At 49.1% G+C, this 26,636-nt stretch overlaps 1 protein-coding gene across 3 annotated transcripts in view; it reads left to right on the top strand.

The window, feature by feature from the left end:
- KDM2B (lysine demethylase 2B) overlaps window positions 1-26,589 on the top strand; it is a 113,690-nt gene extending 87,101 nt beyond the window's left edge. For 2 of the 3 annotated variants that reach the window (XM_053993620.1, XM_053993618.1), the window contains 10 exons: window positions 9,877-10,101; window positions 13,330-13,473; window positions 17,969-18,055; window positions 18,694-18,954; window positions 21,285-21,961; window positions 23,362-23,525; window positions 23,957-24,118; window positions 24,374-24,475; window positions 24,801-25,019; window positions 25,333-26,589. In XM_053993620.1, the coding sequence (XP_053849595.1) occupies window positions 9,877-10,101; window positions 13,330-13,473; window positions 17,969-18,055; window positions 18,694-18,954; window positions 21,285-21,961; window positions 23,362-23,525; window positions 23,957-24,118; window positions 24,374-24,475; window positions 24,801-25,019; window positions 25,333-25,514 (2,223 nt within the window). In that variant the 3' untranslated portion in view covers window positions 25,515-26,589. The remainder of the gene's footprint in view (window positions 1-9,876; window positions 10,102-13,329; window positions 13,474-17,968; window positions 18,056-18,693; window positions 18,955-21,284; window positions 21,962-23,361; window positions 23,526-23,956; window positions 24,119-24,373; window positions 24,476-24,800; window positions 25,020-25,332) is intronic. The other variant, XM_053993619.1, reaches the window with a different exon arrangement.
- The last annotated feature ends 47 nt before the right edge of the window (window positions 26,590-26,636 follow it).

Here is a 26,636-nt window from a genome sequence, read left to right as displayed (position 1 = left end):
TTTGAGTTGGCAAGAGGACAGGAGTACAGCACTCAATGGATATTTAATGTACTGAAAATGAGGAAGGGGCATAATTACACGATTCACGTGGCTTCATCAGCAGTTGCCTGTAAATATGTGTTTAAAGTTTGGCTGTGTTTTGTTACTTAAACTTGAGGGGCCAGGCTCGGTGTGGATCCTGGTGTCACAAGGGTTGTGTTGCTGTTTGATCCTGTGCCAGCTCTTGCCTGTTGCTGCCTCTTCTGAACTACCCAAAGTGGTTGTGCCATGTGGTAATTCAGACCAGGGAACCGAGCTGAAACTAGTTTGGCAAAAATCCTGATGCAAGGACCATTAGATGTGCTTCTTTATGGTTTCTTGGTTGCTCAGCACATGCAAATATTTAATCTCATGTTTAATTCTGTGTTGTGGGCGTAGGAGCCGGAGGCAAAATCCTAACAACTTGAGTGGAATCGGGATTTCCCCTGAAAGCAGGCCCATAAATCCAATGGGAAATTTAAATCTCCGGCACTCAAATACAGGCCTGTGACCCTCAAGTTCTGGAGGGCAAAGGCAGTGTCCATGTGGAGGTGCTGGCCCTGGGACCTTTGGATCCAGAACAGATCCCCAGCTGACCGATGTGTAACATGTCACACTGCGGGGAGGGTATTTCATTGTGAAACCCCAGCAGCGGGGCAGGATGATCGGAGCACGGCTAGAAATGGTTCCTTGGGAGCAAGTCAAAGAGGGGGTGCCTGCACAAGGAACAGCGTGAGGCCAGATGCGAGCAGCTCCACCAGCCGGGTCGCTTCGTCTTATCCCAGCGCTGGTTCTGCCGCTTGCAATCTCGAAGTTTGCTCGGTGCCTTCCTCCTGCCGAGGGATGGAGGTTCCCCGCTGCCGGCCCGCCCCGCGCCGCGGGAGGGGAGCGGGCAGGTAGCGCGGTGCAGGGTGTGTGTGTGTGTGTGTGTCTGTGCGCGTCTCCTTTGTCTGAGCAGCCCGAGCAGCGCCGAGCGCCCCGCGGGCGGCCGCGCATCCTCCCCGCCCAGCGCCGCTCGGCACACCCGAGCCTCGGCCCGCCCCCGCCGGCCCTCGGCACATCGCGGGGCTCATTACCGGCGGGGGACTAATTGCCGGCCGGGCGGCCGAGCCCCCCGTCCCCGGCCGCGCCGTGTGCGGGGGGCGGCCGCGGTGCCCCGGCCGCGCGGTGCCCGCTGTCCCCGCAGGCCGGCGGTGTGGAAGCGGCCCGCGATTGGCCGTGCCGGCAGGGCCAGCCCCTTCCTGGCTGCCTGGCATGAATATGCACGGCCCCCCTTCCTCCTCCTCCTCCTGCATGTGTGTGTGTGTGTGCGGGGAGCGGGGCTCCGCCAGCAGCGCCGCTCCAGCCATGTCAGCTCGGCTCCGCCTGGGCCCACCATGAGCCATGGCCATGTCTGCGAGCGCCGACGAGGAGGACTACGACTCGGAGCCGGAGCCCGAGCCGGGGCCGGGGCCCGAGCTGGGGCCGGAGCAGGTCCGGGGCGGGCGGCGAAGTTTGCAGCGGGAAGGGAGGGGAGGAGGCCGGGCCGGGCAGCGCCGCGCCGGCCGCGGGGACGGGAACAATGTGGGGTCGGGAGCGGCCCCGGGGCAGCGCCGCCCGCCGAGGGACCGCGCCGGGCGGGGCCGCGGAGCCTCCGCGGGGCCGGCCCGGGGCGCTCGGCCTCGCCCGCCGCGGGCGCCCCGGGCACCGCGAGTTCGGCACCTCCCAGGGCCCCGAACGCGCCGCGAGCGGGTGGCTGTTGCCTCTCGGGGGCTGCCCTGTCCGCGGCAGAATTGTTATTTTTTTTCCTATTAAGATTCCTCAAATAGCTGAGAGGGCTGCGGGACTTGGGGGAGAGTCTGATGCTGAGCCTGGCTACCTTGTCTTCGTTTGATTTATAGCCAATGCCTCCTTTCCATTCCCAGGGACGAGGGATGTAGAAGAAAGAGAAGGATGTGTGCCGGAATGAAAGGAGAACTTTTATTAATACTTGCAGGGTTTATTCTCTGAAGGCTTTTTTTTTTTCTTTTTTTTTTCTTTTTCTTTTTTTTTTTTTTTTTCTGTGGGGGAAGGAGAATAAACTTCTTGACTTTATGAAGTAATCTGTGAAAAATAATCCAGAACATATGTTCTAGATTGCGTATTTTACTCTCTAAGAACTGCCTAAGCAATTAAAAATGCACCAGGAATAGTATTAAACATGTGTATGTGATTTAAACATAAACTTGATAGTTTTGTTCTTAACTCGAGGTGTTTTGATATTTAAAATAGCCTGATATTTTGTTTTTAGAGACAAGTTTGTACATAGTCCAGGTGTTGAGACTATCTTTCAAAACGCATCTTGTTTTGAACAACTTTACCTTGTTTTGGTTCAGAAACGCGCATAGAAGACAGGATCGAAAAAGAGTTTGAGGTGGTGGTGTGCCTTGGGTGCTCCCCAGGGATGGCAGATCTGATGCAGAAACCTTGGGGGGCACAATGTGCTGCGCTGGCCTGGTGCAGCGTCAGTCCAAGAACCTGAGGTTTGGATGAGTAACTTTATTAAGCCTTTACCTAATTCTGAGGATCGTGTGAATGTGCAGGCCTGTGCTGCTTCTGAGTTCACTGCTGTGCTCCCAAACATAGTAGTTAAAATGTCCCCGTCCTCTTTTCTTAAAATTTTTCTCATGCCAGGCCTTTTCCATTTGTGTCTGTGTCTTGGTGCAATCACTGCACACTTTTTAAAAAGAGCTAATGGTTGGGAGAGCAGATTGGTCTCAGCTGTATTGTGCCAGCTGTGAAATTGTTGCTTGGAGGTGCTGGTTCTTGCTGGATGAATCTGGAAAGTTGGTTGTGTTCTGGGATTCTTCAACTCTTCTAAAACCTGAGGCTTTCATAGCATTTTTGTATCTTAGAAGTTTAAAACAAAAATTATTGCAAGACAGGGGAAATCATTCTTTTGGAGTTTCTTAAGAAACTTGGTCTGATCCTAAACTGTAACGCAGTGACCTATGTACCAAAGACCTGTGGAATGTTTTCCTTTCTGTTCAGAACTGTTCCAGTGGTAAAACACCTCATGTAGCTCCAGCTGTATTTTCATACAGGCCTGCTTTAATGTCTGCTTACCCTATTTTTCTACACAGGACATGTCAAATCAATATTATGTTGCTTTTTTTACTCTGACAGCCCTTGTATGTAACAGGTGCTTCACCTCTAAGGGTGCAGTTGAACAGCACATTTTCAATGCTCAGGTAGAAGCCACAGGTTTTATCACGTTTTATGCTGACTTTCATTCCTCTTTCCCTGGTCTGTGTCTAAACTAAGAAGGCAAAAAGACTGCGAGGTTTTGGGCACACAGGATTTACTGCACTTGTGGTAGCTGCCAGCAGTGCTGGGGGCTTGCAAGTGTGTGGGTGCTGGGGCTGTGTCCTGTGTCATGGGCAGCACCTGCCCAAGCCCACCAGGTTGCTGTGTTACTCCTGGTGTGAAGAAATTCGATTTCTGACTGTGTGTAAACAGAGAAAACTGCACCTGGTTGGGGCAGGGAGATTTGGCCCAAAGCAGCAGTAAAAAGAGCTGCGTTGTGCCCCGAGTCTGTGGAACTTACTGGGGTCTTTGTTTTAAGAGCTCCTACTTTTGATGAAGCTTATCTCCCAAAGCATATTTTTGCCAATATATCTTATTCCACCCTCCAGGCCTAACTTCTGCCTCCTCACCACCAGAGGAAAATAAACAGGGGCACTGATACTGGCAATGATGTGCCAGTTTATCACACCCTAAACAACATTGCTATATTGGCAGAAAAGCTGCTGGAGTGTCATTAACACTCAGATGAACCTGCAAAATATAAACTTCTATTTTCTTTCTATTTTCTTGTGGGAAATGAGTCTGATTCAGTAGTGGAGCTCTGTGTGGTCACCTGGAAGGGTCACTAGGAGCTGCTTTGGTTGTGGTAGAAGAGGATTTTGTAGATGTGGAGGGTTTTGAAGTGGAGGAGATGGTGGCAGTAAACATCTGGAGAGGATTAATGCTGATTTGGGATAGCTGGGATTGAAAAAGTTCCGGTGCTTTCCCTTTGCCTTCGATGCTGCTGTTTAATGAGGGACCTTGGACTTTCTGAAGGACACCTCCACCCCAGCAGGAGTGTATTCTGAAGGAGGGTGATCTAACTGTAAGCACTCACTGTGAGAGGAAAAGAGCTCTCCTGGGGTTTGCATGTGCAGAGTTTTGGTAGATAGGCTTTAGCCAGGCATGGTCCATGGTGTTGGCATGTGCTCTTCAGTTAATACAACTTTTAAGGATGTTATTGGCATCAGTGGGATTTTTTGCTCTCTTACTCTAGCTTTTTCCTTGGCCCCACTGCATTCCTGCAGTTACATCATCCTGTCCTTCCTTCTTCCTCTGAGTTCTTCCTTTGAGAAGGGCTTCTGTTAATTGCTAAACAGACATAAGGGTTTAATACAGAACTGTTGACTTGGTTGTGATTATTGCCAGGGTCCTCAGGGAAGTGGTAGTAGAATCATGGTCTATGGAAGAGTTAAAAACACGTGTGGATGTGGCACTTGGGGCCGTGGTTTCGTGGTGAACATGGCAGTGCTGTGTTAATGGTTGGACTCAAAGATCTTTGAGGTCTTTCCAGCCTTAACAGTTCTGTGATTGTGCAGTGCCTGGCAGTGTGAGTGTAACAGGCCAACGCTGCCAGGCAGCCAAGGCCAGTACCCACATTTTGGGGTAAGTAGGGTTACCTGGTCTGCACCACTGCTGGGAATTGTCAGTTTGGGCTCCCTGCATAAGGAGGCTGGGAGAGGGATGTGGCACTGGAGCAGGAGGGGACAGTGCTGCTCACTGCCCTGGGCAGCACGCAGTAGTCGTGTCCTCCAGAACTTGCACCCTGTTTGGATGGAAAAATGCACCTCTGGTGCAATGGGAAAGGACAGAGACCTGACTGACCAGAAGCCTTTGCTGTGCCACCCTGTGGGTGTCTCCAGTGCCCAGTGTTGCCCATGACCCAGCCCCTTTAGGGTGGTGTTCTAGGTGACAGCAGTTACGAATTGTGGGTTAATGCATGTAGCTTCTGTTAAAAATGTTTTTCCCCTAATGTTTATTTATCAGACCTTCTAAAGAAACAAGTGTAGTTAGATTTGGCTATCCTAATTCTGTTAATACAATTGCATTAGGATGCAGTGCCACATAAAGCTCTAAGCTCAGGACTGGCACCTGGCAAGTTCTGGATTCTCATCTTTGGGTGCTGTTGTGTTTGTGTGGATGTGGTCAAACTACAGTAAATGAGAATAATCAGAATTTGTCCATGTGTTACAGAAGGAAGTCACCACTGCCTTGCAAATGCAAGGGATATATTTGTGTGGCACAGCACCTTGAAGCAGTGAACACTGCACACATACAAGATCTTGTCTAGGGGAGATGCACGCAGTGGATACTACACGAGCTGTTCAGACTGTACTTGGTTGAAGTGAAGTGCTTCAGGGTCTCACTGACCTGCTCCCCTGAGAAGCCCTTCAGAACAGCCCCACACGTCTCTGGGCTTTTTGTGGAGGTGTTGAGTCTGAAATAATGGTTTGGTGCTGCTGGCAGCAGTTTAAAGCAGCTCACTGAAGCTGAATGGTGGAATAGGAGCTGTGCCCAGGTAAAGGCTACTTGCAGAAGAGCTTGTTTCTAGGCTGCAGGCTTAGTCAGCCTTGCTTTGAGAACCAGGACCTCCCTCCTTCTGGACTTGGTCACAGGGTCAGCTGATCTTCCTCTCTAGGGTGGAGGAGTTTGTATGTGAAGTTGCCTGGTGACATCTCTGGCAGATCCCAGTTGGTGTTGGGACAGCAGCTGGGGAACATCAGCACCTATTTAATGATGCATTTAATGGCCGATAGTTCTTGCAGTGTTTTCTCCAAACTTTGGTGTTCATGGTACTTTTTGTTTGCCCGAAGTCTTTTGAGTTGTTCTTTGTAATTGTGAAGGTGAGAAATTTCTGTATCATAACATAAACATCAGGGTTATGTTTCTGTTGCAGTAAGGGTTGTGCTCAGGGCAGAGGCCATTCCTTAGTGCCTCTGGTCCTTCTGACCCTGGTTGGTGTTTTTTAGTGATAGCTGGGCAGGGCTGGGATACATGGAAGTGTCCTGAGGTACCTGTAAGTAGGCAGTGGAAACTGCCCAGCAGCCAAATGTTTGTCCATAACCAGGATTAACTCATGTTCCAAGCACAGGCTTCCAGGTAGCTAATTTCCTAGGGTTGGTTTAGAATTATGAGTGTTGTACCTGAGTTTATTCCCAGATCTGCACAGCCCTGTTGAGAGACTCTTTAATTTCTGGTGACCACCCCACCTAGTCCCCTAATTGCTGTCCAACAGGAGTGTGTTGAATTTGGTGGGCTTTGTAGGAGGCCAGCACTTCAGAAAATTGCTGCAATCCATTTCCTCTTGGAGGGGTGGGCATGTTTAAGCAGTGTGGTGTGGGAGGGTGAGCCCAACTTCATGACTTGTAAATGGTTTTGTAGTGCATAGGATAGTACAGGATGTGATGACCCACGTTCACCCCAGTGCCCCGGTGCTGCGTCTGCTTTGGGAACAGGAGAAAGTTACCTTTGTGTGTCATAGCAGTAATATGGAGAGCACCAAAAAAATCCCACAAAAGAAACAAAAAAAACTACCCAAACAAAACAAACTACTGAGCATGGTGTCTTCTGCAAGTCCACCAGCTTCCTAGGTTTCAGTGTAATAGAGATATGGATTTAAGGTATGAATACATTTCAGCAGCTGCTTGCTCTGCCTTTGTTGAGAGCTTGGCAGAGTGGCTGTCACCACTTCAGCATCCCCTCTGCCTGTCTTGAAGACTTGTGTGACCATAGAAGTTATGAGCACAGTTTTTGTGGAGATGTTGGAGAACACGGTGGCTGGTATTGGTATTCCAGGCAGGCTCTGTCTCAGCTTCCTGGCTTCTGTTGTAAGGTTTAAGAGGGGAAAAAATCTTCAAGTTTGGTACAATCTTTGTTTCCTTGACAGTTCTTGAGAGACAGAACTGTGGGGAGCTACAGAGTCATCAGGTCCAGACTGTGCTTGAGGGTTGCATCTCCTTGGGAAAGGAGATGGTGGAGTCCCCTCCACAGGAGTGAGATTGTGTCACACCACCCAGTCCTGAGCCTCAAGCTGTGGAGCTGCTGTTTGCTGGCCACCCAGTATAAGGAGTGCTGCCATCCCCTACCATGTGCTCGTTATTTGCAAGACAAGTCCATGGAGTTGTGCTGGGAGGGTGGCAAGTGGCAGTACAGAGATGGGGACAGGAGCTGTGAAGGAGATTTTACCCAGTCTCATTATTAGGCCTGGTATGCTGTAAAACTGCAGTCTGAGCTGGAAATCCTGCAGCATCTCCTCACTAACATCGACCTGGAATTTATCTGGCTGTCTGCCATGTGCTAAATAAACCCCAAGCCATGATGGAGGCTCCTTCTACCCCCTTGAATCCCAGGCCAGATTTTCTTCTGTGGAGGTTTTTAAGCGACCACTTTTGGAGCCCCTTGAAACTAGATACGAATGGGAATTCCTGCAAGGCCTCTCCAGCCTTGCTGGCTGCGACATCCTGGAGTGAAAACATGGCTTGGATTGAGGATTGGTTGGTTGGTAAATTAGTACAAACCCAGCTAGTACAATTTGCTAATGAGCAGTGAAGAGGTTTGGGTAGGCAAGAAACGTTCCATACAGTGAGATGGAGGTCTGCACCTCTGCTGTGTTCTGGTGGTGTCTGGAAGAAAATCTGAGTTGTGTGGTGTGGTCTGACTTCAGGCTTGTTCTTGTACTTTCACCTTCCTGCTTTTGTGAGTTTTTTAGGATTCTCAGATTCTGTGTTCAAGCGATGCCTTTTGTCACTTGCATCTTTGCAGTATCCTGGCACTTAAACTGTTGTCCTCAGAATTAGGACTTGGCTTGTATCACTGTGGCAGAAGCAGGAGTTGTCTTTCAGCTGGAAAAGTACAGAGTTTGATTTTTCCTTGAAAGCATTTAAAAACAGCATTCTCACGGTGTCATAGCTGTTGTTTGCCTCAAACTTAATCATGTTGCTTCCCAGTAGGAAGGAGTCAGGTGCTCACACAGAATCTTCCATGTGCTGTTGTCCAAGGGGAGCTGCCAAGGTTGTTGTGCATGTTTTGGTTTAACTTGTTCCTGCTGCTATCCAGCCTTTGGTTCGTGTCTCGCCTCCCTTCCTAGCTGAAGGAGACTAATAGAATGGAGGAGTGATTCATGCTGAGGAAGAAAATTATCTCTTATCTAGGTTGCCTCTAAGCCAGTCCTGCCAGAGCCGACTTTATCCTTGAGAGGCTGGAAAGTTGGTCTAGAAGGTAAATATTTATTCTTTAGAGTGTCTGACATTGATCTGAAATCCAGGCGGCTGCTGCGGTTGCCGATGGGAAGGAAGCTGTGCTCGTCCGTGTTCACACAGCACGGTGAGGTTCAGCCTGCACACGGAGCAAAATCTGTTCTGGAGGAGTGGAATTAAAAACTTTGCAGAAATCTCTGCAACCTCATGGACTAAGGAGTGTTTTCCCCCACCTCATAATGATAGTCAGTCTGTAGGAGAGAAAACTTATGGGGTCTGGCTCCTGACTTCCTCGCTCTCCCAGCACTGAGATTCCTGGGATGGAGACTGTTAAAATATCAGCACTTCTCTGCAGCTTAGAGAAAGTCACTGGAGCTTTGCTAAGTCAGCTGGGAGGATGATCAAATACACTGCAGTGTGGCTTCTCTTCAGGGTTGTACAGCAGGACACTTGGGGAAGCTTTTGAACAACCAAGTGCAATGTTTGCACATCTCTTCTTTTAAAAACTGGTGGAATTTCTGCATGGCTCCCTATGGCCAAACTGCCCCTACCTTGGTGATTGCCCAGAATTCAACGGGAACAGAAAGTGAAACTGGGTGGTCTGTTGGTCATATGCTGAGATGTGCAGAAAATGGAAGAGTTGTATAAATGCTAAAGCAAATGAACTTTGCAGTGCTGTTATTATCATCTTTATGGAGAAAGCTGTCAGGGGTCAGTATGAGCCAAGCCAGTTCTTGCATAATTAGCTCCATACAATTACATGGTATTTAGTGATGTCTGGTTTGAGCTGTAAGTTCTTGTGTACAACAGGGAGTTTCTGATGAGAACATGAAATTTGGATGTCCAGAGTGAATATGTTGCAGTTAACCTAATAATTTCAAATCTTTTCATGCTCCTTTAGTTTCTGTCTTAAAGGTCATTGAAATCTAGACCTCGGATGCCCTTTTTAGTCTTTGCACATCATCAGTTGGTGTTCTATTTTTGAGCACTTGCTGGTGTTGGATAGGAGGGGAGCTACCTTGGAAGGGTTTTGTAGCATTTGTTTTATTCCCTACTTTATTGCTTGGCAGCAGTTCATACTCTCCTGATTTTTTAGGGATATGACTGGGGGCTTGAGCCATTGGCTGAGTGTTTCTCTGCTGTACCTAACCACCAAACCACTTCTGCTGCTCATTGGATTCAGCAGAAGAAGTCCTTCTGGCTTAACCTGAGCACAAATCTAAGGTATCTCTAGCCCAAAGCTCATCACTGGCACAGATCATCTATTGACCTAAGCCAAGCACCTCACTTGGGACTTCATCTTGTGTTGAGCTGTGCCTAAATGTCTTTTCCCTGCCCTCCTGTTGAAATGGGTTTGCTCTGGCTTTGGGATATCTGTGTCTCGGCTTCTGTGTCATTTTACAGCCCACCCTTTCTTGGAAAAGCGATGGGACTCCTTTATGCCCAAGAGCGATCGTACGTACCCGCTGAGCGCTCCCTGTGCGCGCGTGGTTCCGCCAAGAGCGGTCAGTGCTGCACAGAGCTCACGGGGAGGTGGGATGTGCAGCTCACCCTGTGTGTGTGTGTGTGTCTCTTCCAGAACAGGGCAGTCGGGCGGCCCAAGGGGAAGCTGGGCGCTGCCTCTGCGGTGAAGCTCGCGGCCAACCGGAGCACGGCGGGCGCGCGGCGGCGGAGGACGCGATGCCGCAAGTGCGAGGCGTGTCTGCGGACGGAGTGCGGCGAGTGCCACTTCTGCAAGGACATGAAGAAGTTCGGGGGGCCCGGCAGGATGAAGCAGTCCTGCATCATGAGGCAGTGCATAGCTGTAAGTGTGCCTGGGCCTGCAGCTCGTCTGCAGAGTCCTTCCCTCCCGCCGTGTCTCCTGGGTGACCAGGTGTGGGGCTGGGAGCTCTGTTCTGAGTAGTCTCTAAAGTGCATTGGACAAAAGTGTGTGATCTCTGCCCTCCCAGATCAGATCTCTTTTTTTCCCAGTGTTTCTCATCCTCCCCGAATCCTAAACCAGAATGCTACTAAAACTTAACAGGACAGCTTTCCTTTTAGCGGTATAGAAGTGGAGATTATCATTACATCAAAAATCAGCGCTCAAATGACCCTCAAACTCTGGGATGTGAGGGAAAAGGGGAAGAGTAGGAAGTTCTGATTCAAAGGATGAAGAGGTGTGTTTGGTTTGGATGTTGGAATTTCCTGAGAAAAGCTGCCCTGCAGTCATCTTTGCCATGTTATCCACACAAATTAGGATGAGAGAAATCCTTGACTGACAGCCTTCAAGATGTTGGTGTTGATGGCCCCAGCCCCAGGCTCCCAGAGATCTGAATTTCAGTTTGTTTGCTGTAACTTAGGCATAGAGCAGAGGGTCTGATCTGGATGAGGCAGAGAGCCATCAGTCCAGGGTCTTGTCTTCCTCAGGGACTGGAAATGGCTGTCAGGGAAAGAGCATCAGAAGAGGGCAAGCAGGCAGTCAGTTTCCTGGGCTCCTGTGATACATTACTTAGGAGCTTCTTGAGTCACAAGCAATAGCTTTCTATTTAACAAATATTGACAGATTAATCTTCCATTAAGTTGTTCAAGCAGCTTTTGAATCTGTAGCTGCCATGCTGACTTGTGGAGCTTCTTTTCAGGTCTCATGTCTGCTGTGACTCTGTTCAAGGCTAAAAATCAGCTTTAGTTTTTACTTTAATTCTTTAGAAGGTCTTGTTTATGCTGTTGTTATGGGTTTGGTTTTCTTTTGTTGTTGTTTTTTTTAAGGAAAGGAATGTTGTTTATTCATAACTGAAATATCACCACATCTATACTGATTTCTCTCATTACAGTTCCCTCCACTTAGTATTTGGGTTTTTTTCTTTTAATTCTTAGGAGATGACCAAAGTGGAGGGATTAAATGACTTCACCTAACAGTGATAAAAAACTGATAAGCACTTAAGGTTTGCAGTAGTTGCTCCTGGTAGCTCACTCCATGTTCTGTGCCAAGCTCTGCACTGTTCCTGACACAGAGGATTGGGTTCAGCGCTGCTGGATCTTTCAGTAAAGTACACAGAATATCCACCTTTCTGCACAGTGCTTTTGCAGCTCAAGTGTCTTTTCTTTGAGCACTTGATTTCCTGGAGTGTAGCATGAATTGAACAGCATGGATGAAGAATTTATTATTCTCCAGGGGCAAGAAATAGTGAAATCATGCTGCCTTTTTAGTGGAAGGATTAAATTAGGGCTGCAGTGTGCTTTCTCATCCTCACTGATGAAGGAAACTTTCATACTAAGCTGTTTCACTCTGGGTAACACAGGCTGAGCCTTTTGGAGATGATCTGGGTTCTCTTCTAGCTGAGTGTAGTCGTCCTCTATCTTCCAATGAGGATTTATTTCTCTTCTTGGTGCCTAGGGTTTTAATTCAGTTAGGACAGAGGTAGCCAGGGGTCTCTGATTACTTGTCCCCCCCTCACGTGCACTGACAGTGACTTCTCTGCACTTTCTAGGTTGGTGCAAATATCAGGGAGATTATTACAAATTCTTAAAGCAGCAAAGGCCCAGAAAATTAAGGCATTGAAGTGTTGTACCTTTCAAGGTGCTTTACATTTCTCTAAGCAATCCTGTTGGCTTTGCTCTTTGCTCTAACAATTCTGCAGTAATAATATTGTGGTACCTATCCAGCAGCTTCCAGCCAAAAAGACCCTGCAAGATGCTGAAGCTGTATGGAAGCAATGATCCCTACAGTTCTGGGACTGTGCTTGCCTTGGTTAATAACACTGACAATATTAACTAGACAGACTTTCATTAAGCTCAGAAGCCTTCAGAGAGCCTGTGGCACTGCTGTTCAGAGAGCAGGAACCTCCTCTGCATCACCAGCTCCATCAGGAAGGGAAGCAGGAGTGCCTGGGACACTGCTGCATGGAGTGGGGCTGGGAGGACAAGGTGACAGCACAGCTGCTGTTCCAGCCCATCAGTGGGACAGAGGCAGTGGTGGCACAGAGGAGATTGCCTGGACATCCTTGCTCCCAGCAAGAAAAATTGTACTGCTGTTTGCAAAATGCTCTGTGCTCTAATGGCTCCCTACAGCTGGGCTTCCCCCTGCCTGAAACGTGCTAAAGGATGCACTGTTGATGCTGAAATTTGGGTTGGTGTGCAGGAATTCTCTTAGGGATTTATTCACTCCATCCACAAGAGATCCTTGCTGGGAAAAGCCCCATCTCTGCTTCTGGCTGTGTAATAGTTAAGGTCTGGCAGCCTAATCGATTGCACTTCCCTTCGTGGGCAGCTTAGGTTCTTCCTTTTCTTTTTTTGTAATGAGGTTTATACCTTATTGCTGCAGACCAGAATTTTGTTAATCATTAGCAAAAAGGTGGCTTTTTAATTAGAGTGGCATTCAGTGCTTTGACATGGGTGACAGGTATGTGAGATGCTGCAGTTCCCTTTCTGCCTCAATGGAAGAAGAAAATCTGTGTGATCTCACTTGTGACACTTGCAGGAGAGAATCCTCTTTCTAAGTGAGCAGAGCTTTTTGCAGTGCTCAGGTTGGGAGCAGGGCCCTGGATAATGGACTGCCAGTCAGGAAAAGGGCTGTTCTTGGTTCTGTTGTGGGCTTGCTGTGAGACCTGGATCAGGTCCCATAACATCTGTCTGCTCTGCCTGTAAAATACGGGAGCTGCCAAATTGCTGCTCGGATTGTGAAACCTAATGGATGTGAATAGTGATGTTCTAGGGTGATTCTTTCCTCTCCCATTGTACACTGGTGAAGTGACTTGCATGCCAATGTCTGTGTCAGCTCACAGATTCAAGGAACCCACCAAAAATGCATTTTCATCCATCCCAGTAATGCTCCCTGAACCTGTATTGCTACAGGGTGAAATGTGTCCTATGGAGCTTGGTCTGGTACCCAGCTCTAATTTGTTACCTTTTCTTTGTTTTTTTTACCTTCATGTCAGTTTGCACAATTAATCCCTATTAATCTCCCGTTTGAAATGAGGAAACTGTAAATGCACACTGAGCTCTTGTGTTTCCATGTCTGCCATATCTTGATCAGTTCTTTCTGATACATAAACAGCCGGTGCTGCCTCATACTGCTGTGTGTCTGGTGTGTGGAGAAGCTGGGAAAGAGGACACTGTGGAAGAGGAGGAGAGCAAGTTTAATCTCATGCTAATGGAATGCTCCATTTGTAATGAAATCATACACCCAGGATGCCTTAAGGTGAGTACAAGGATGTGATACATGTTGGAAACAAAAGCTAAATTAGTTATCACCTTAATGTAAAAGTGGTGCACAGAAATTGGGAAGCTTTTAGGTTTTCATCTTTGGACAGATGAGAAGTGAGCAGGGAGCTGGTGTGAAGAGCACAGCACTGGGTGAGATCTGTGGCACACTCAGCCCTGACCAGCAGGCAGGGTCCTTGATGTAACAGCATTCCCTGGGAGCAGGGCTCCTGGCTTTGGACATGCCCTGAGTGTGTGAAGATCTTGCTGATTTGTTTCTTTCTTCTTGCCCCTTGTTTAAGGAAGTGAGGTGTTTCAGTTGGGATGGGGAAGGCAGAGCAATCTGCCTGTACTCCAGGGTGACATAGTCACAAATCCATCTCAGTAGCTTCTTCCTGAGTCCCACGAAGTGCAGATGAACAATTGGCTGCTCATGTAGGTCCAGGCACAGATGTGCCTTAGGGTGGCAGCTGGCTCTAAAGATGTTAGGAGCAACTGTTGGAGCAGGAGTGCAGCTCTGGAGAGCAGCCTGAGCGAGTGTCAGGCTGCAGGAGTGCTCACCCTTGGCTGACTTGAGTCCTGTGAGCAGCTGTATTCTTTGCTGGTAACAAAAGTGTCATTTGGGGCATATCTTCCTGCATTAGCATTTAGAAGTTGCCTCTCTCCAGAGCTGATTTCTTTCAGCTGATCAGCCATTTCCTGTTGCTGATTTGTTTATGGTTAAAGTGATTTGCCAAAGCAAATGTGTTCTGACACACCATGCCCCAGAAAGCAGCGTTTGGGCCCTTCTGGGATGTCTGGGAGGAGAGGTGTGTGTGTTCCTTATGCAGGCCCGGGGTGAAGCTCTCCTGGCTTCATTTCTCCTGAGCTCTACGTGGTTCTGCACCAAGCTCTGTGCTGTCATTTATTAGAGCAGAATGTGGGGAGCTGGCAAACCAGAGCTGTGCCTTCTCCCTGATTCATGGAGCTGGTGCTCAGTTGCTGCCACAGATGGGCTTTGAAAAGGAGCTTTGCTTGTTTGGCTCTGCTTAAAACAAAACTTTGGGGGCTGATGAAGCAGAGGAAGGAGCTACTCATTTTCAGAGGTACCTTAATTTTGGCTGCTTTGCTGTTCCAACCCTTGCTGGAAGAGCCCCGTGCACCCCCATCTCTGCCTTTGCAGTGTCAGTGGTGCCTCAGGGCTGAGTTCAGAGGACAGTTGCTGTCTAGTGGCAGCTCAGGTATGACTTCCTCTCCCCATACTACATTTGGGACTAGTACAGGATGTGGGTCAGATCTGTGAAGTCAGGCAAGTGCTGTTTGTTGTCTTACACGTGTGTGGTGTTCTGAGTGTTCCTTTGGTAACTAGGAACAGCATTGCTTTGGGTGTTCCTGACAATTAAACACTGGGATTTACTGTGTGCTTTGTGTGTCTTTTATTTTGATTTCTCAGTGCTTCTGCTGAGCTGAAATGGTGGGTAACTGGTGCTGTTTATTTCCTGAGGCAAAAGAGCACTGGTAGAATTTCAGAATCATCTTGGAAGGTGAAATGAGACTGCTCAGGAGAACAGCAAAAGGAAAATGGAACCTCTTCCTTAGATCCTTCCTTGCTCTTTATTTCCAGGTTCCATGATTTCCTGGAAGACAGAAATCTCTAGCCATGTTTACATGTTGCTCGAGCCCTTGAGCCCTGAGGATGGAGCCCATAAATAGCCTTTGATGCAGCCCCAGCCCCAGGGCAGCTGCCTTCCTGTCCCACTTGGGAAATAGCACCATGTGAACTGCTGGTCATCTCCAGCTTAATGTCTGGCAAATGTACTACTGGGGGAGACTGGAATAAACTGGATCAGTGCAGATGTCCTTTCCTGGCTTATTCCCATGTGGAGTGAATTCCCTCCGAGATGCATCTCCCAGAGCTTGTGGAGTAGTTTGGTGCATGCAGGGGGTGATTTATTCTCCAGGGCAGGTTGGTTGTGGTTTGAAGTCCATCCTCTTCCAGCTCCCTGATAAGGCTGTTCATGTTATGGGGGTTTTTCTCCATGAAACAGCAGTGCCAGAGGACGTCTCTGAGGAGTTAAATTCAGGGTGGCTCAGGTGTACCTGTGCCCTGGCACACTGAGCCTTGAGGGGCTTCTGTGGGGGCCCTGGGTACCAGAGCACCTGCAGTGCTGGTGTTGGAGCTGTGCTGGGGACAGCAGGATGTTCCATGTGCTCAGAAGTGTCACAGGAGCCTCCTGACATCCTTCTTTCCTTGAAAATACCACACCAACACAAATGCTTGTTTTGCTGAACGGGTTTCTTATGAAAATGATCTTGGTGAGAGTTTCGCAAGCACAGCGCTGCTTCCAGAGGGAGCTCATGAGATTTTGGGATGAACACTGCCTTTCATTGTTCCACAGTGTTTGAGTTGAACCAAGAGTGGTGAATTTTTCTTGCTTCATCTCAAATTGCTGGCATTGCTAGCTAGCATGTCTTGAGTGCAGCATCTGATGCTGTTTCCTTAGGGAGAAGGGGTTTCTTTCTCCACTAGGAGCCTGTTCTTTTCCATCTCAGCTGAATGTAGTGATAAAAATGGAAGTGAATATTTAGGTGCCTTGTCAGAGCAGCAGGGATACAAAGGCCTTTTCCAGCACAGCTTCAGCCCAGGTGTGTCTCACTGCCTTTTTCAGTCTGGGCACTGCCAGAATTCATGGCTCTCCCTCAGGGATGCCAGATCAGCATCCTGGGGTCTCCATATCCCTACCAAGTGGAGTCCCCAGCTCCAGGTCTCGTGCTCAGATCTGAGTTGCTGACCTCGTGCTGCAGGTAGGGTTCTGTGACGCCTCACGCTGTGCCTCAGACACCCACCTGCTGTTTGCAGCAAACGCTCAGAACTGGCTCCCACCCAGCCTGAAAGGCTTGGGACAGATTCAGTGGCAGGTTTGTGTGTATCTAATTAGTTTGCTTACAGTTCCTCACATCTGTTCAGTTCCTTAAACTTCACAGAAGGGACAGAGCTGCAATGCTTTCCCTTCAGCAGCACTTGTTCTATATTCAGTGCGGGAAATAACTTGTTCCAAACTTGGGCTTGGGCCAGGAATTGTTCCCCTGAGGCAGAGATGTATACAACAACTCCTGGAGTATCTTACACCTACCATGGGAAAGAAGGTTCAAAGGCACACAGTTGTGATAAAACCAGTATTTAAATTCTGCCCACTTCATTTACTTATTTATTAACTCTAAGAGTCTTGCTGAGAGACTGACATGTCATCACTCTCACTGGATGGTGAAACTAGAATGGCTGCTCTCTGGCTCAGGGACTTGAGGAAGCAGTTCCTAAATCCAAGGGCTTGCTCCTGCACAGCCAGTTCCTTTTCCCTGCACTGGGAGGAGAGGAGGAAATGTTTCAGAAATATGAAAAATCTGCAGATCCCTGCCCGTGCTTGTTCCTGTCTCCTGCAGCCACACTGCTGCTGCCAGTGCCCAGCTGTTAGTCTGGACAGCAGCATGTTTTTGTTGTCTACAGTAGTAATAAATCAGTATTTTTCTTTTTTTTTCTCCAAGTTATTTATTTCTCAGTATGTAATGAAACCCTTAAGTGGGAATGTGCCACTTGTGAGTGAGTGTGTGTATGTGTGGAGGGTGTATCTTAGCTCTGCTTTTCATTCACAGAAATGTCTTTTCTGAAATGCCTGTTCCCTGTTTGGAAAGCACTCCAGGCTCCTGTGTGAAAATGCAGACATGAGGAACATTCCAGCTGTGTAGGGCAGGATTGTGCTTTTGCTGGAGTGTAACAACATTAAGCATAAGTTTCTTTCAGACAGCAGAGTGTCAGTGTTGGAGGTAGTGAAGTCATCAGCCTCTCTCCCCCTTACTCTGACTGAGGATCTGAGGGTGTGAGAAGGCCTGGAAATGCTCTGTGTCCAGTCTGTGAACAAACGTGCCTGTTCTGAGCTGCCTTGGCAGCCACCATCCCCACTGGCACATGGGCTGGAGGGCTGCAGCCTGGGACTGCTAGTTCTGATCCTGAAAGAAAAGTATTTTAAGGAACACTTGATTACAGTGCAGGGTGCTGTGCTGCTAAAAATGCCCATGGGATTAATGCAAGTGAGAACCCTGCCTGTGGAGGGATCAGGCTGTGCCTCTCCAGGGGACACGGGGCTGGGCTTTGCAAACCCGAGGTGTGGGAGGGCATTTGGAGATGTTGCAGCGCTGGGTTTGGGGGGTTGCTTGGGCTCTCGGGGTGTTCTCTGTTGTTCCAAGAGCAGAGTGTGGGTTGGGATTGTCACTGATCTTGTGGACAGCCCAGAGCTGAGCCCTCTGTCAGATGTGTTTGGCCAACGTCCCTTCCTCCCGCATTGTGTGGCTGTGCAGCACCCGGGGCTTGCTCAGCACCGGCAGCACGGTGCCTCTGCTCCCCTGGGAGGGCTGCAGTCCATCCCAGAAAACCAGGAGCTGTACAGTGTGCCTTGGAATGATCATCACCTTCCTGCAGGCTTGTGCAGCCCAGCTGTGAATGGTTGTGTCTCCCACAGGTGAAGGAATCGGATGGTGTGGTTAACGATGAGCTGCCGAACTGCTGGGAGTGTCCGAAGTGCAACCACGCAGGGAAAACTGGAAAAGTGAGTTTAATGGGAATAAGTGGTGCTGGAATGAGACACAAAATCTTAAGCATTCCCTCTGGCTTCTAGATAGACTTTAGCCCAATACCAGCTTTTGGGTTTGTGCTTAATTCAGGTTTTGTTCTTAATTACCCCATGGTGGGAGGTTGGAATGAGGTGATCTTTAGGGTCCCTACCAACCCCAGCCATTCCAGGATTATGTGGGTCATTCCATGATGATTCTCTGAGTTGAAGGAGACAAGCTCACAGCTTTCTGTTCTTCAGTAATTTTTGTATACTTGTACTAACGCTTCACCCAGCACCTGGGGAATATTTAGGTTAGTTATGTGCACTGCTGAGTGTTAATTTTGACAATGAAAATTCCTGAAATTAAAAATTCACAAGCAATTATGCAAAACCCGGAGTGTCTGTTGGAATTAGTGAAACGCTATTTCTTTGCAGACTGAGACAGACACTTGAAAGTGTGTAGTTAGAAAAATAACCTCAGGAAAATTAAAACTTTTAATTCCTTACTAATCATTTTGTGAGTTAAAAAGTGACCAACCCAGCAGTGTTGGAGTGCTGGTGGCAACGTGAAGAGCTGGGAGATGCATAAGGTATAAAGTTGGTTTGTGTTTTGTGTCTCTCTGGCGTACAAGCAAAAGCGCGGACCAGGATTTAAATACGCCTCAAATCTCCCGGGCTCGTTGCTGAAGGAGCAGAAAATTAACAGAGACAACAAGGAAGTGCCAGATGCTGCCAAACGGAAAGGGGACTGCGAGGAGACTCCCAGGCGGAAATCAGAGGAACATTCCAAAAAGGCCCCGGTCGACTCGATCCTGAGGAGAAAGTCTGACGAGGTGCATCTGTGGAGGAAGCGGAAATTCGAGAAGTCCCAGGAACCCACGATGAGAAAGCGGGTAAGGCACAGCCCCCTGCTGATGGGGCTGCACAGAGCCTGGGCTGGCTGGGGCTGGTGTCTCTGCTCTCCTGGCTTAGAGCTCACCCCCAGGTCCCACATTGTTCCCAGAGGAACTGGGATTTTTTACCATTCTGGTAAAAGCTGCTGGTCTGACAGGACAGTGGCTTGAACAGGGACACTCAGGTTGATGTTCAGAGGCTGAAAACACTGGGCTATGGCTGTTGTTTTATTCAAGGTACTGGAAAACTCACTTTAACTGAAGAGTCTTCACAAGATGCTCAGAGTAGGAACAAGGTGATAATCAATTTTTCATGGAAGCCTTTTCAGGTCTCTCCACGTGGTGGCGCCTGGCGGCTGATCTGGGGCTGATCTGGGGCTGTGCCACCACCCTGGGAAGCCTCTGGAAAGGACACCTTGGGGTGCCTGCAGAGAGCAGGAGCTGCTCCCAGCAGTTGGGTAGACAACTTGGCCCTGAATGTGACAGTCAGGACTTTTCAGGCCAGGCAGGGACACTCTGAATTTTCACGTAGATTCCAAAATGTGGTACTTGGGATCTGCAGAAATGCTGGTTTGCAGAGGCAGAAATGAGGGCTCCAATTTACTGTGTCTCATGACTAAAGTGGCTGATGGCTGTAAAATCAGAATCAGTGGCTGGACTAGTGTTGCCTGTGAAGCTCCCAGGGGTGTGAGTCAGTCAGTCCTGCAAGGCTGGACAGTGGGAATGCTGCAGGATGGCAGAGGCAGGGATTTGGGCTGCTTTGGTGGAGAGAAAGCAAAATTCACAGTAGCAGTTCATGCATAGCTGCTTGCTGGCCATGCTTTCCTTTTCCCATCCCTTTGGACTCTCCCCAGTGAGGAAGGCACTGTGGGTCACCACATCACCACACAACACAACAGATGTGTTTGGGTTTTTTACTTTCTTCTTGGAAAAGAAAACGTTATCCTGTTTACTTCTTGAAATTACAGAATCTCTCTCTTATGGAAACCTTTAACTCCAGGATAGTTCAGCTGCACCGTCTGGGTTTATATTTTCTCTTCTGGTGTCCTGTATTAAAATACAGCAGCCAGTTGTGTTTTGATGACCCAAGGAATAGAAATTTGTTCCTGTGCTGATGTTTGGTCCTCCCTGTGTGGTTGAACATTGCCCCAGTCACACAGCCCCTCTGCAGGCTGTGCCACAGCACATCAGCACACCCTGGAGTCCCTGCTCCCCCCAGGGAGCCAGGGATGTCCTGGCACTGCTGCCCTCACAGCCTGGCATGATCACAGAATTCCAGAGCCTGTAAGCAGAGCACCCATCAGTGCCCTGTATGAGGGGTGCTGGGAGCTGCACTGGCCTGGTGTAGAAATGTTTTATTCTAACCTGTCATTAACTTACTGTGTAACTTCTCCCTTTATAATATGTTAATTTAAAGGCAGGGTGATCAGCTTTCTCCACCGTGCGCCGCGGGCTGAAACTTGGGAACACAGCCACTGCCTTGATCCAATTATTGGGAAAGCGAAAGCAGGAGCCCTCTGACACAACAAGTGTGCTCACAGCAGTTCCCTCCTTGCCAGCCCAGATCTCCTTATTAGAACCATTTCATTTTAACAGCTGGTGACTTCTTTCTTGCTTGTGGTGATCAGATTAGGCTTGAAGCCTTCCCAGGCCTCGGTTTGTGTCTCTCACACAGCCTGGTGAATCGGAGGGGGAGGATGAGTGGGGAAGAGTGCAGAGCAGTGTGTTGGGAGCAGGGACTGGGGCAGGAGGAAGGTCCTGTCACATTCCCTGTTCTGCAGGGATTGGAGGGGATGGCCACGGTTTGGTTGGGTGTAAAGGAGCATCTAAAGGAGGCTGTGAGTGTCCAGCAGCCGGGATAGCAGCTGTGATCCCAGAGGTTTTGGGAATGGCCCTTTTGACCATGACGTGAGGGCACTTGGGCAGTGTTTGATGTGGGTGCCCAGTGGATGTGGCCCAAGCCTGGGTTCTTGTGGCCTGCTAGGGACAAAGCTGTCCATGGTGTGCTGCTGATCTTGTGTGTGTAAATGATCCACTCAGAGATGGGCAAGGCCCTGGAATGTGCAGGAATCTGCACGGTGAATCAGTACATTTGTCACTCCTGAGTCCAGCGAGCCAGTAGCTGGACTCCTCATCCCTGCTGGCTCTTGAACTCGATACCTTTGGCCGGTGGCTGCGCCCCGGGGCTGGGATGGGGCTGGGATGGGTGGGGCCCGGCGCTGGCAGGGGGCCCGGCCCGGGCAGGGCTCCTGTGCGGGAGCATCCGCATGGGAAGCGCTGCTGGAAGCGCTGCTCAGCTCCCGCAGTCAGCCCTTGTCTCTTCCTTCCAGCGGCGATCGTGGAAGGCCCCGGATGACCGAACTGCCATGATCAAACCCCTGCGGCGCCTCAAGCAGGAGCCCGAGGACGAGCTGCCAGAAGCACCCCCCAGGTCCAAGGACAGCGACCAGTCTCGGTCCAGCTCGCCCACAGCAGGGCCCAGCACGGAGGGCGCCGAGCCCAGGGACAAGAAGAAGTTCAAGATGAGGAGGAAAAGGCGGCTTCCCAATAAGGAACTGAGCAAGGAGCTCAGTAAAGAGCTTAACCAGGAGATCCAAAAAACCGAGAACAGCCTTGCCAATGAGAACCACCAACCCATCAAATCTGAACCGGAGAGCGAGAACGAGGAACCCAAGCGTGCGTTGAACAACAGCGAGAGACTCCATAGGTTCAGCAAAGGGTTGAACGGGACTCCCCGGGAGCTGAGGCACCACCAGCTCATGCCCAGCCTGCGCAGCACCCCCCGGGGAATAGCCCGGCCCCCGCCCTCGCTGTCGCCCCCCAAGTGCATCCAGATGGAGCGGCACGTTATCCGGCCACCTCCCATCAGCCCCCCTCCGGACTCGCTCCCCCTGGATGACGGGGCAGCCCACGTGATGCAGAGGGAAGTCTGGATGGCTGTCTTTAGCTACCTCAGTCATAGAGACTTGTGCATCTGTATGAGAGTTTGCAAGACCTGGAACAGATGGTAAGGAGGGCGGGACACGAGGTGTGGTGGGATGGGCACGGAAGGACAGCGGGCGATGGAGGCACCGGTGTCTCCTGGGGCGGGCTCTGGGCTGTCCCTGGAGCTCTGGTGAGCCCAGGCAGAAGGGGTGACCAGCAGAAGTGGCAGGTCTCGTGTTGCTTTCTCAGAAACAGCAGTTCCCAGCATTTCTGGTGGAGCTGTGTGTGTCAGACTCGGTGTCAGCCTGCCAGGCTCTGGAGCAGCCTGTGCTGGAGTCAGACACCGCAGTGTTCTGCTGCTGGAACAGCCAGGCTGGCTCAGTCTTGGTGTCATTCTGCCCCAGGACTTCCTGACTGCCAGCATTTGTGCAGTTCAATTATTAAATACCTACTGAGATAGTGAGGATCCCACCGTGTGCCCCTCACAAGGGCTGTGCTGATTGTCTCCCTGTGGAGGGCCAGCCTGTTCCCTGTGCCAGCAGAGCACGTTCTGCAGGAATCCTTTGTTGATGGTGTTTGCTCACAGCGTGTCCCTTGTGCTCAGGTACCGTGTGGCCCTGACACAGCTGTGGCTGCACAGCAGCAGCAGAAGCTTTAGTGCAGATTTACAGGTTTCAGTGACCCCTCAGTGAGGCCTTGTGGCTCTGGTGACTCCTGCTGTGCACAAGGACAGACAGACTGCAACAGGCTCCTTTCCAGCACAGCCTGCTAACAGAACATGCACAAAGTAGAGAGGCTGATAATTCAGTGTGAGGTGATGTGTGTGGAGTGTCTTCTCCGTGGGCTGCTTGATGTCCCTGAAACCTGCCAAATGCATTTTCTATTTAAATACAGTATTTGCTAATTAAAAAAAAACACCAAGAAAATGCAGACTCCTGCACACTCATCAGGACTTGGTGGTGTTGCCCTTAGAGACCCATAAAGAGTAAAAAGACACAATCCACATAGATAGGGAAAACACAAACACCCAACAGGAGAGGGAGGATCTTTTGGGAAGATCTTTTGGGAAGATTTTCCCAAATCTTCTCGTTTTAAGTAAGGAAAACACAGAGTAAATGGGAATATTATTTAAATCAGACTTCATGTCAAAATATAAGGAAGGAGTGGTGACTTGTCTTCAGGCTATAAAATGGATTTTAGTAAGTGCTGGGATGACTTAAAATGGGATCCAAAGTTGTTGGCTCTTGTAATTCTGTGGAAATAATTCCATGCTTTATCGCAGGATATATTTGATGGAGGAACTTGAAACTTACGTAACATTGTGTAGGGTTGTGTTTATCTTTGCAATACTTGGCCTTATTTTTGTAATTTTCAGTTAAATGCTGTAGTTTTTCCTTCTGTTTAATGACACCTTTTAAAGCCTTACCAAAATCCAAACAAGTGCCAAATTAAGTGCTGTTGGCTTTTTTTCTTTTTGGGTAGGTGCTGTGACAAAAGATTATGGACCAAAATAGATTTAAACCATTGTAAATCCATCACTCCACTTATGCTTAGTGGCATTATTAGGAGACAGCCTGTAACCCTTGATCTTAGCTGGACAAATATATCTAAAAAGCAGCTGAGTTGGCTTATCAACAGACTGCCAGGTAAGTGATGTGTTTTCATCACCAGATCACAAACCAGTTTGTATAACAAACCAGTCTGTATCCAAACTGAACCTCTGGGCAAAGTCTCCAGGGACTGGGGTGGCCTAGAAGAGGAGTAGACTCTACTAGGAGGGCTGGAGATGTGTAACAGTAAAGCATCAGTGGGTTAAAATGAGACAAAAATATTTTTTCTGACTACTTGACATGTTCAGTTAAAATAATTTGAGGCAGGTCTTGCCCAGCAAGTAATGAATTCTGCTGTGGAAAGGGCTGAGGGGACTGGGGGAAGGAGTGAAGTTCCAAGTGGTGGGACAGATGGAGAGCTGGGCAGGAGGAGGGGACCGTGGTCAGAGCAGCCTGGGGGTGCCAGTGGAGGTCACTGGGATGTGCCTGGGAAGGTCCCAGTGCTCCAACCTGTTCTGTGTCTGCAGGTCTGCGGGACCTGCTGTTATCAGGGTGCTCATGGATAGCAGTGTCGGCACTTTGTAGCTCCAGCTGTCCCTTGCTGCGAACTCTGGACGTGCAGTGGGCAGAAGGACTGAAAGACGCACAAATGAGAGACCTCCTGTCCCCGCCCACGGACAACCGGCCAGGTAAGGGCGGGAGGAGCCCGGAGCCCCGTCCCACCCCCGGGGCCTCTTCTGTGCTTAGTCCCCCTTGGAGCAAACGGGCAGGAGCCCCCACAGCCGAGCCTGGCGGGGCTGGGGCCGTGCTGCCCCCGGGGAGTTCGAGGTAGTGACTTGGCAGCACTCCTGGCTGGAGCCCTGGGGTGACAGGGATGTTCTGTGGCTGCTGAACCATCATCTGAGCCACTGTGCTGGTTTTCTGTCTGACTTTCTTCTCTTCAGGCTGCAACGGGTGTACTTTAGAGAGTATGGAAACACTTTCTTCCAGTTCAGGGAAGGAGCAGTTCTGTGGGTCATGCCACATTCGCCCGGATTTCAGCTCAGGTGAAATTTTGAGCAAATCAGATCTGCTTTCTGGCATGCACTGCACAGCCTACTGCTTATTCCCGACTTGTAATTCCGCTGGGCCCCTGCAGTTACTTTCATCCCTTTTGTTTTGAAATCAGGAGGTGGCTTTGTCCACATGCCTGTTCCAAAAATAGGCAAGTGTTCCTGCTGATGTTCCCTCCAAAGCTCCAGACAGGCAAAAGCGTCTGAAGTTGACCCAGGGCAGCAGTGTTGTGTGTCACGGTGCATTTCATAGAGGCCTGCAGATGTTGGCAGCACAGGGTGGGGCTCGTGGGAGTGACCGGCTGCCTCTGCTCCGCAGGTCAGATCGACAACCGGAGCAAGCTACGGAACATCGTGGAGCTGCGCCTGGCCGGGCTGGATATCACGGATGCTTCGCTGCGGCTGATCATCAGGCACATGCCCCTGCTCTCCAAACTCAATCTCAGTTACTGTAACCACGTGACAGATCAGTCTATTAACCTGCTGACCGCCGTCGGAACCACCACGCGGGATTCGTTAACGGAAATTAATTTATCAGGTAAGGGACGTGGGGGAGGGAACTGCCCGGGCATCCCAGCTCTGAGGGGGCTTTGTCCCAGCCCTGCCCTGCTCCTGCTGTAACTCCCTGGCAGCAGCTGCTGCCACGATGTGCTGCTGGTGGAAATGGCCCCGCAGCTGCCAGGAGCTGTTGTGTCCACGCTCATCCTCCCGGGGGATTTTCTGCACATCTGGGCTGCCTGGCTTGATCCTATGGGTTACACAACTGCAGGGGGATGGGCACGGAGCTGGTGGGGATTCCTCGAGCTGGAGGAAAAACTCAGTGCTGAATTTCTCCCCTCTGCTCTCCCCAGACTGCAATAAGGTCACTGACCAGTGCCTGTCTTACTTCAAACGTTGTGGGAACATCTGCCAGATCGACCTGAGGTACTGCAAGCAAGTGACGAAGGAGGGCTGTGAGCAGTTCATAGCAGAGATGTCCGTGAGCGTCCAGTTCGGGCAGGTGGAAGAAAAACTTCTGCAAAAACTGAGTTAGTTAAAGGACTCGTGTAAATACTGGGGTGAGGGGGGGAAGGGACTAAGAACACGTAGGGATTTTATTTTCAATTGGGAACTTGGAATATCAGAAAATGCCACGATTGGATTTTACAACTCTTGTTGAGGAGAGAACAACGTGAAACTACCCATGTTAAGAATTTCAACTTGTGCCACTAATTCAGTCCACCTGGGATGACCTGCACTGGCTCTTATGCAAATTCATAAGGCGACTGTTACCGATGATAATTGTTCACACCCTGGAAGAGGACTGAGCTCCAAGAAATACTGTTATTTAAAGTACCACAGCATGTGCTTGGTAGTGTAAATTTGATTTCTGCTTTTCATTTCTTAAGAAAAAAAAAAAAAAGTTGGTGTCATTTAAGTGGACCACGCACTGCATTTCTGCCTTCTTAACACGTTTTGTTTTGTTACATCTTACATTATGCAGAACTATTTTTGTACAAAAATTGTTTAAAAATTATTTATGCAATGTTTGAATGCATTACCAGTGTTTCGGTTTTGATTGCCAATTTTTATCTTTACTTATGGTAGGCGAGAACTTAACCTATACTTCGTAGGCAGTATCTATCTACAAACGTGCCCAGGTCAGGAAAAGTAGGTTCATACTTTCAACTTAAAGCATGTTTTAATGGAAGTTTATATCCTGCTTTGTATACTTCAGAAGTGACATAAGCATGTTGTGGAAATAAGGTGTAAATTATAGTTGAAGTAAAACACTTTTATCTGTATAGAAATCACCTTTTTCTCAAAATTTTAAAAAAATTCCAATTTCAGCTTTTGCACATAGGAGGGTTTCACTCTGTAGCATGAGCTCTTGTACTCAATATAAAATTAATTTATACAGTGAGTCCAGCAGTAGAATAAATGGTCAAACGTAGTCTCTCTTTCTTTGAAGTGTGAGTTGAGTTCTCATTTAAGGTTTATAACATGGTTATTTCCTGATTGTAAAATTCTGCATTCATAAGTGCCATTGTTGTACGGTGTTGTTTTCGTAGACCTTCCTGATGCAGTTTTACCTTTGTTGAATTTGTATAAACAATTGTACAAAAACAGGCGCTGGCTCTGCACGTTTCTGTCGGGGCAGGGTGGGGGTGGCTGC

The sequence above is a fragment of the Vidua macroura genome, chromosome 18 (genome assembly GCF_024509145.1).
Source record: "Vidua macroura isolate BioBank_ID:100142 chromosome 18, ASM2450914v1, whole genome shotgun sequence".
Classification (NCBI taxonomy): domain Eukaryota; kingdom Metazoa; phylum Chordata; class Aves; order Passeriformes; family Viduidae; genus Vidua; species Vidua macroura.
This window is presented reverse-complemented; position numbering and strand designations above follow the sequence as displayed.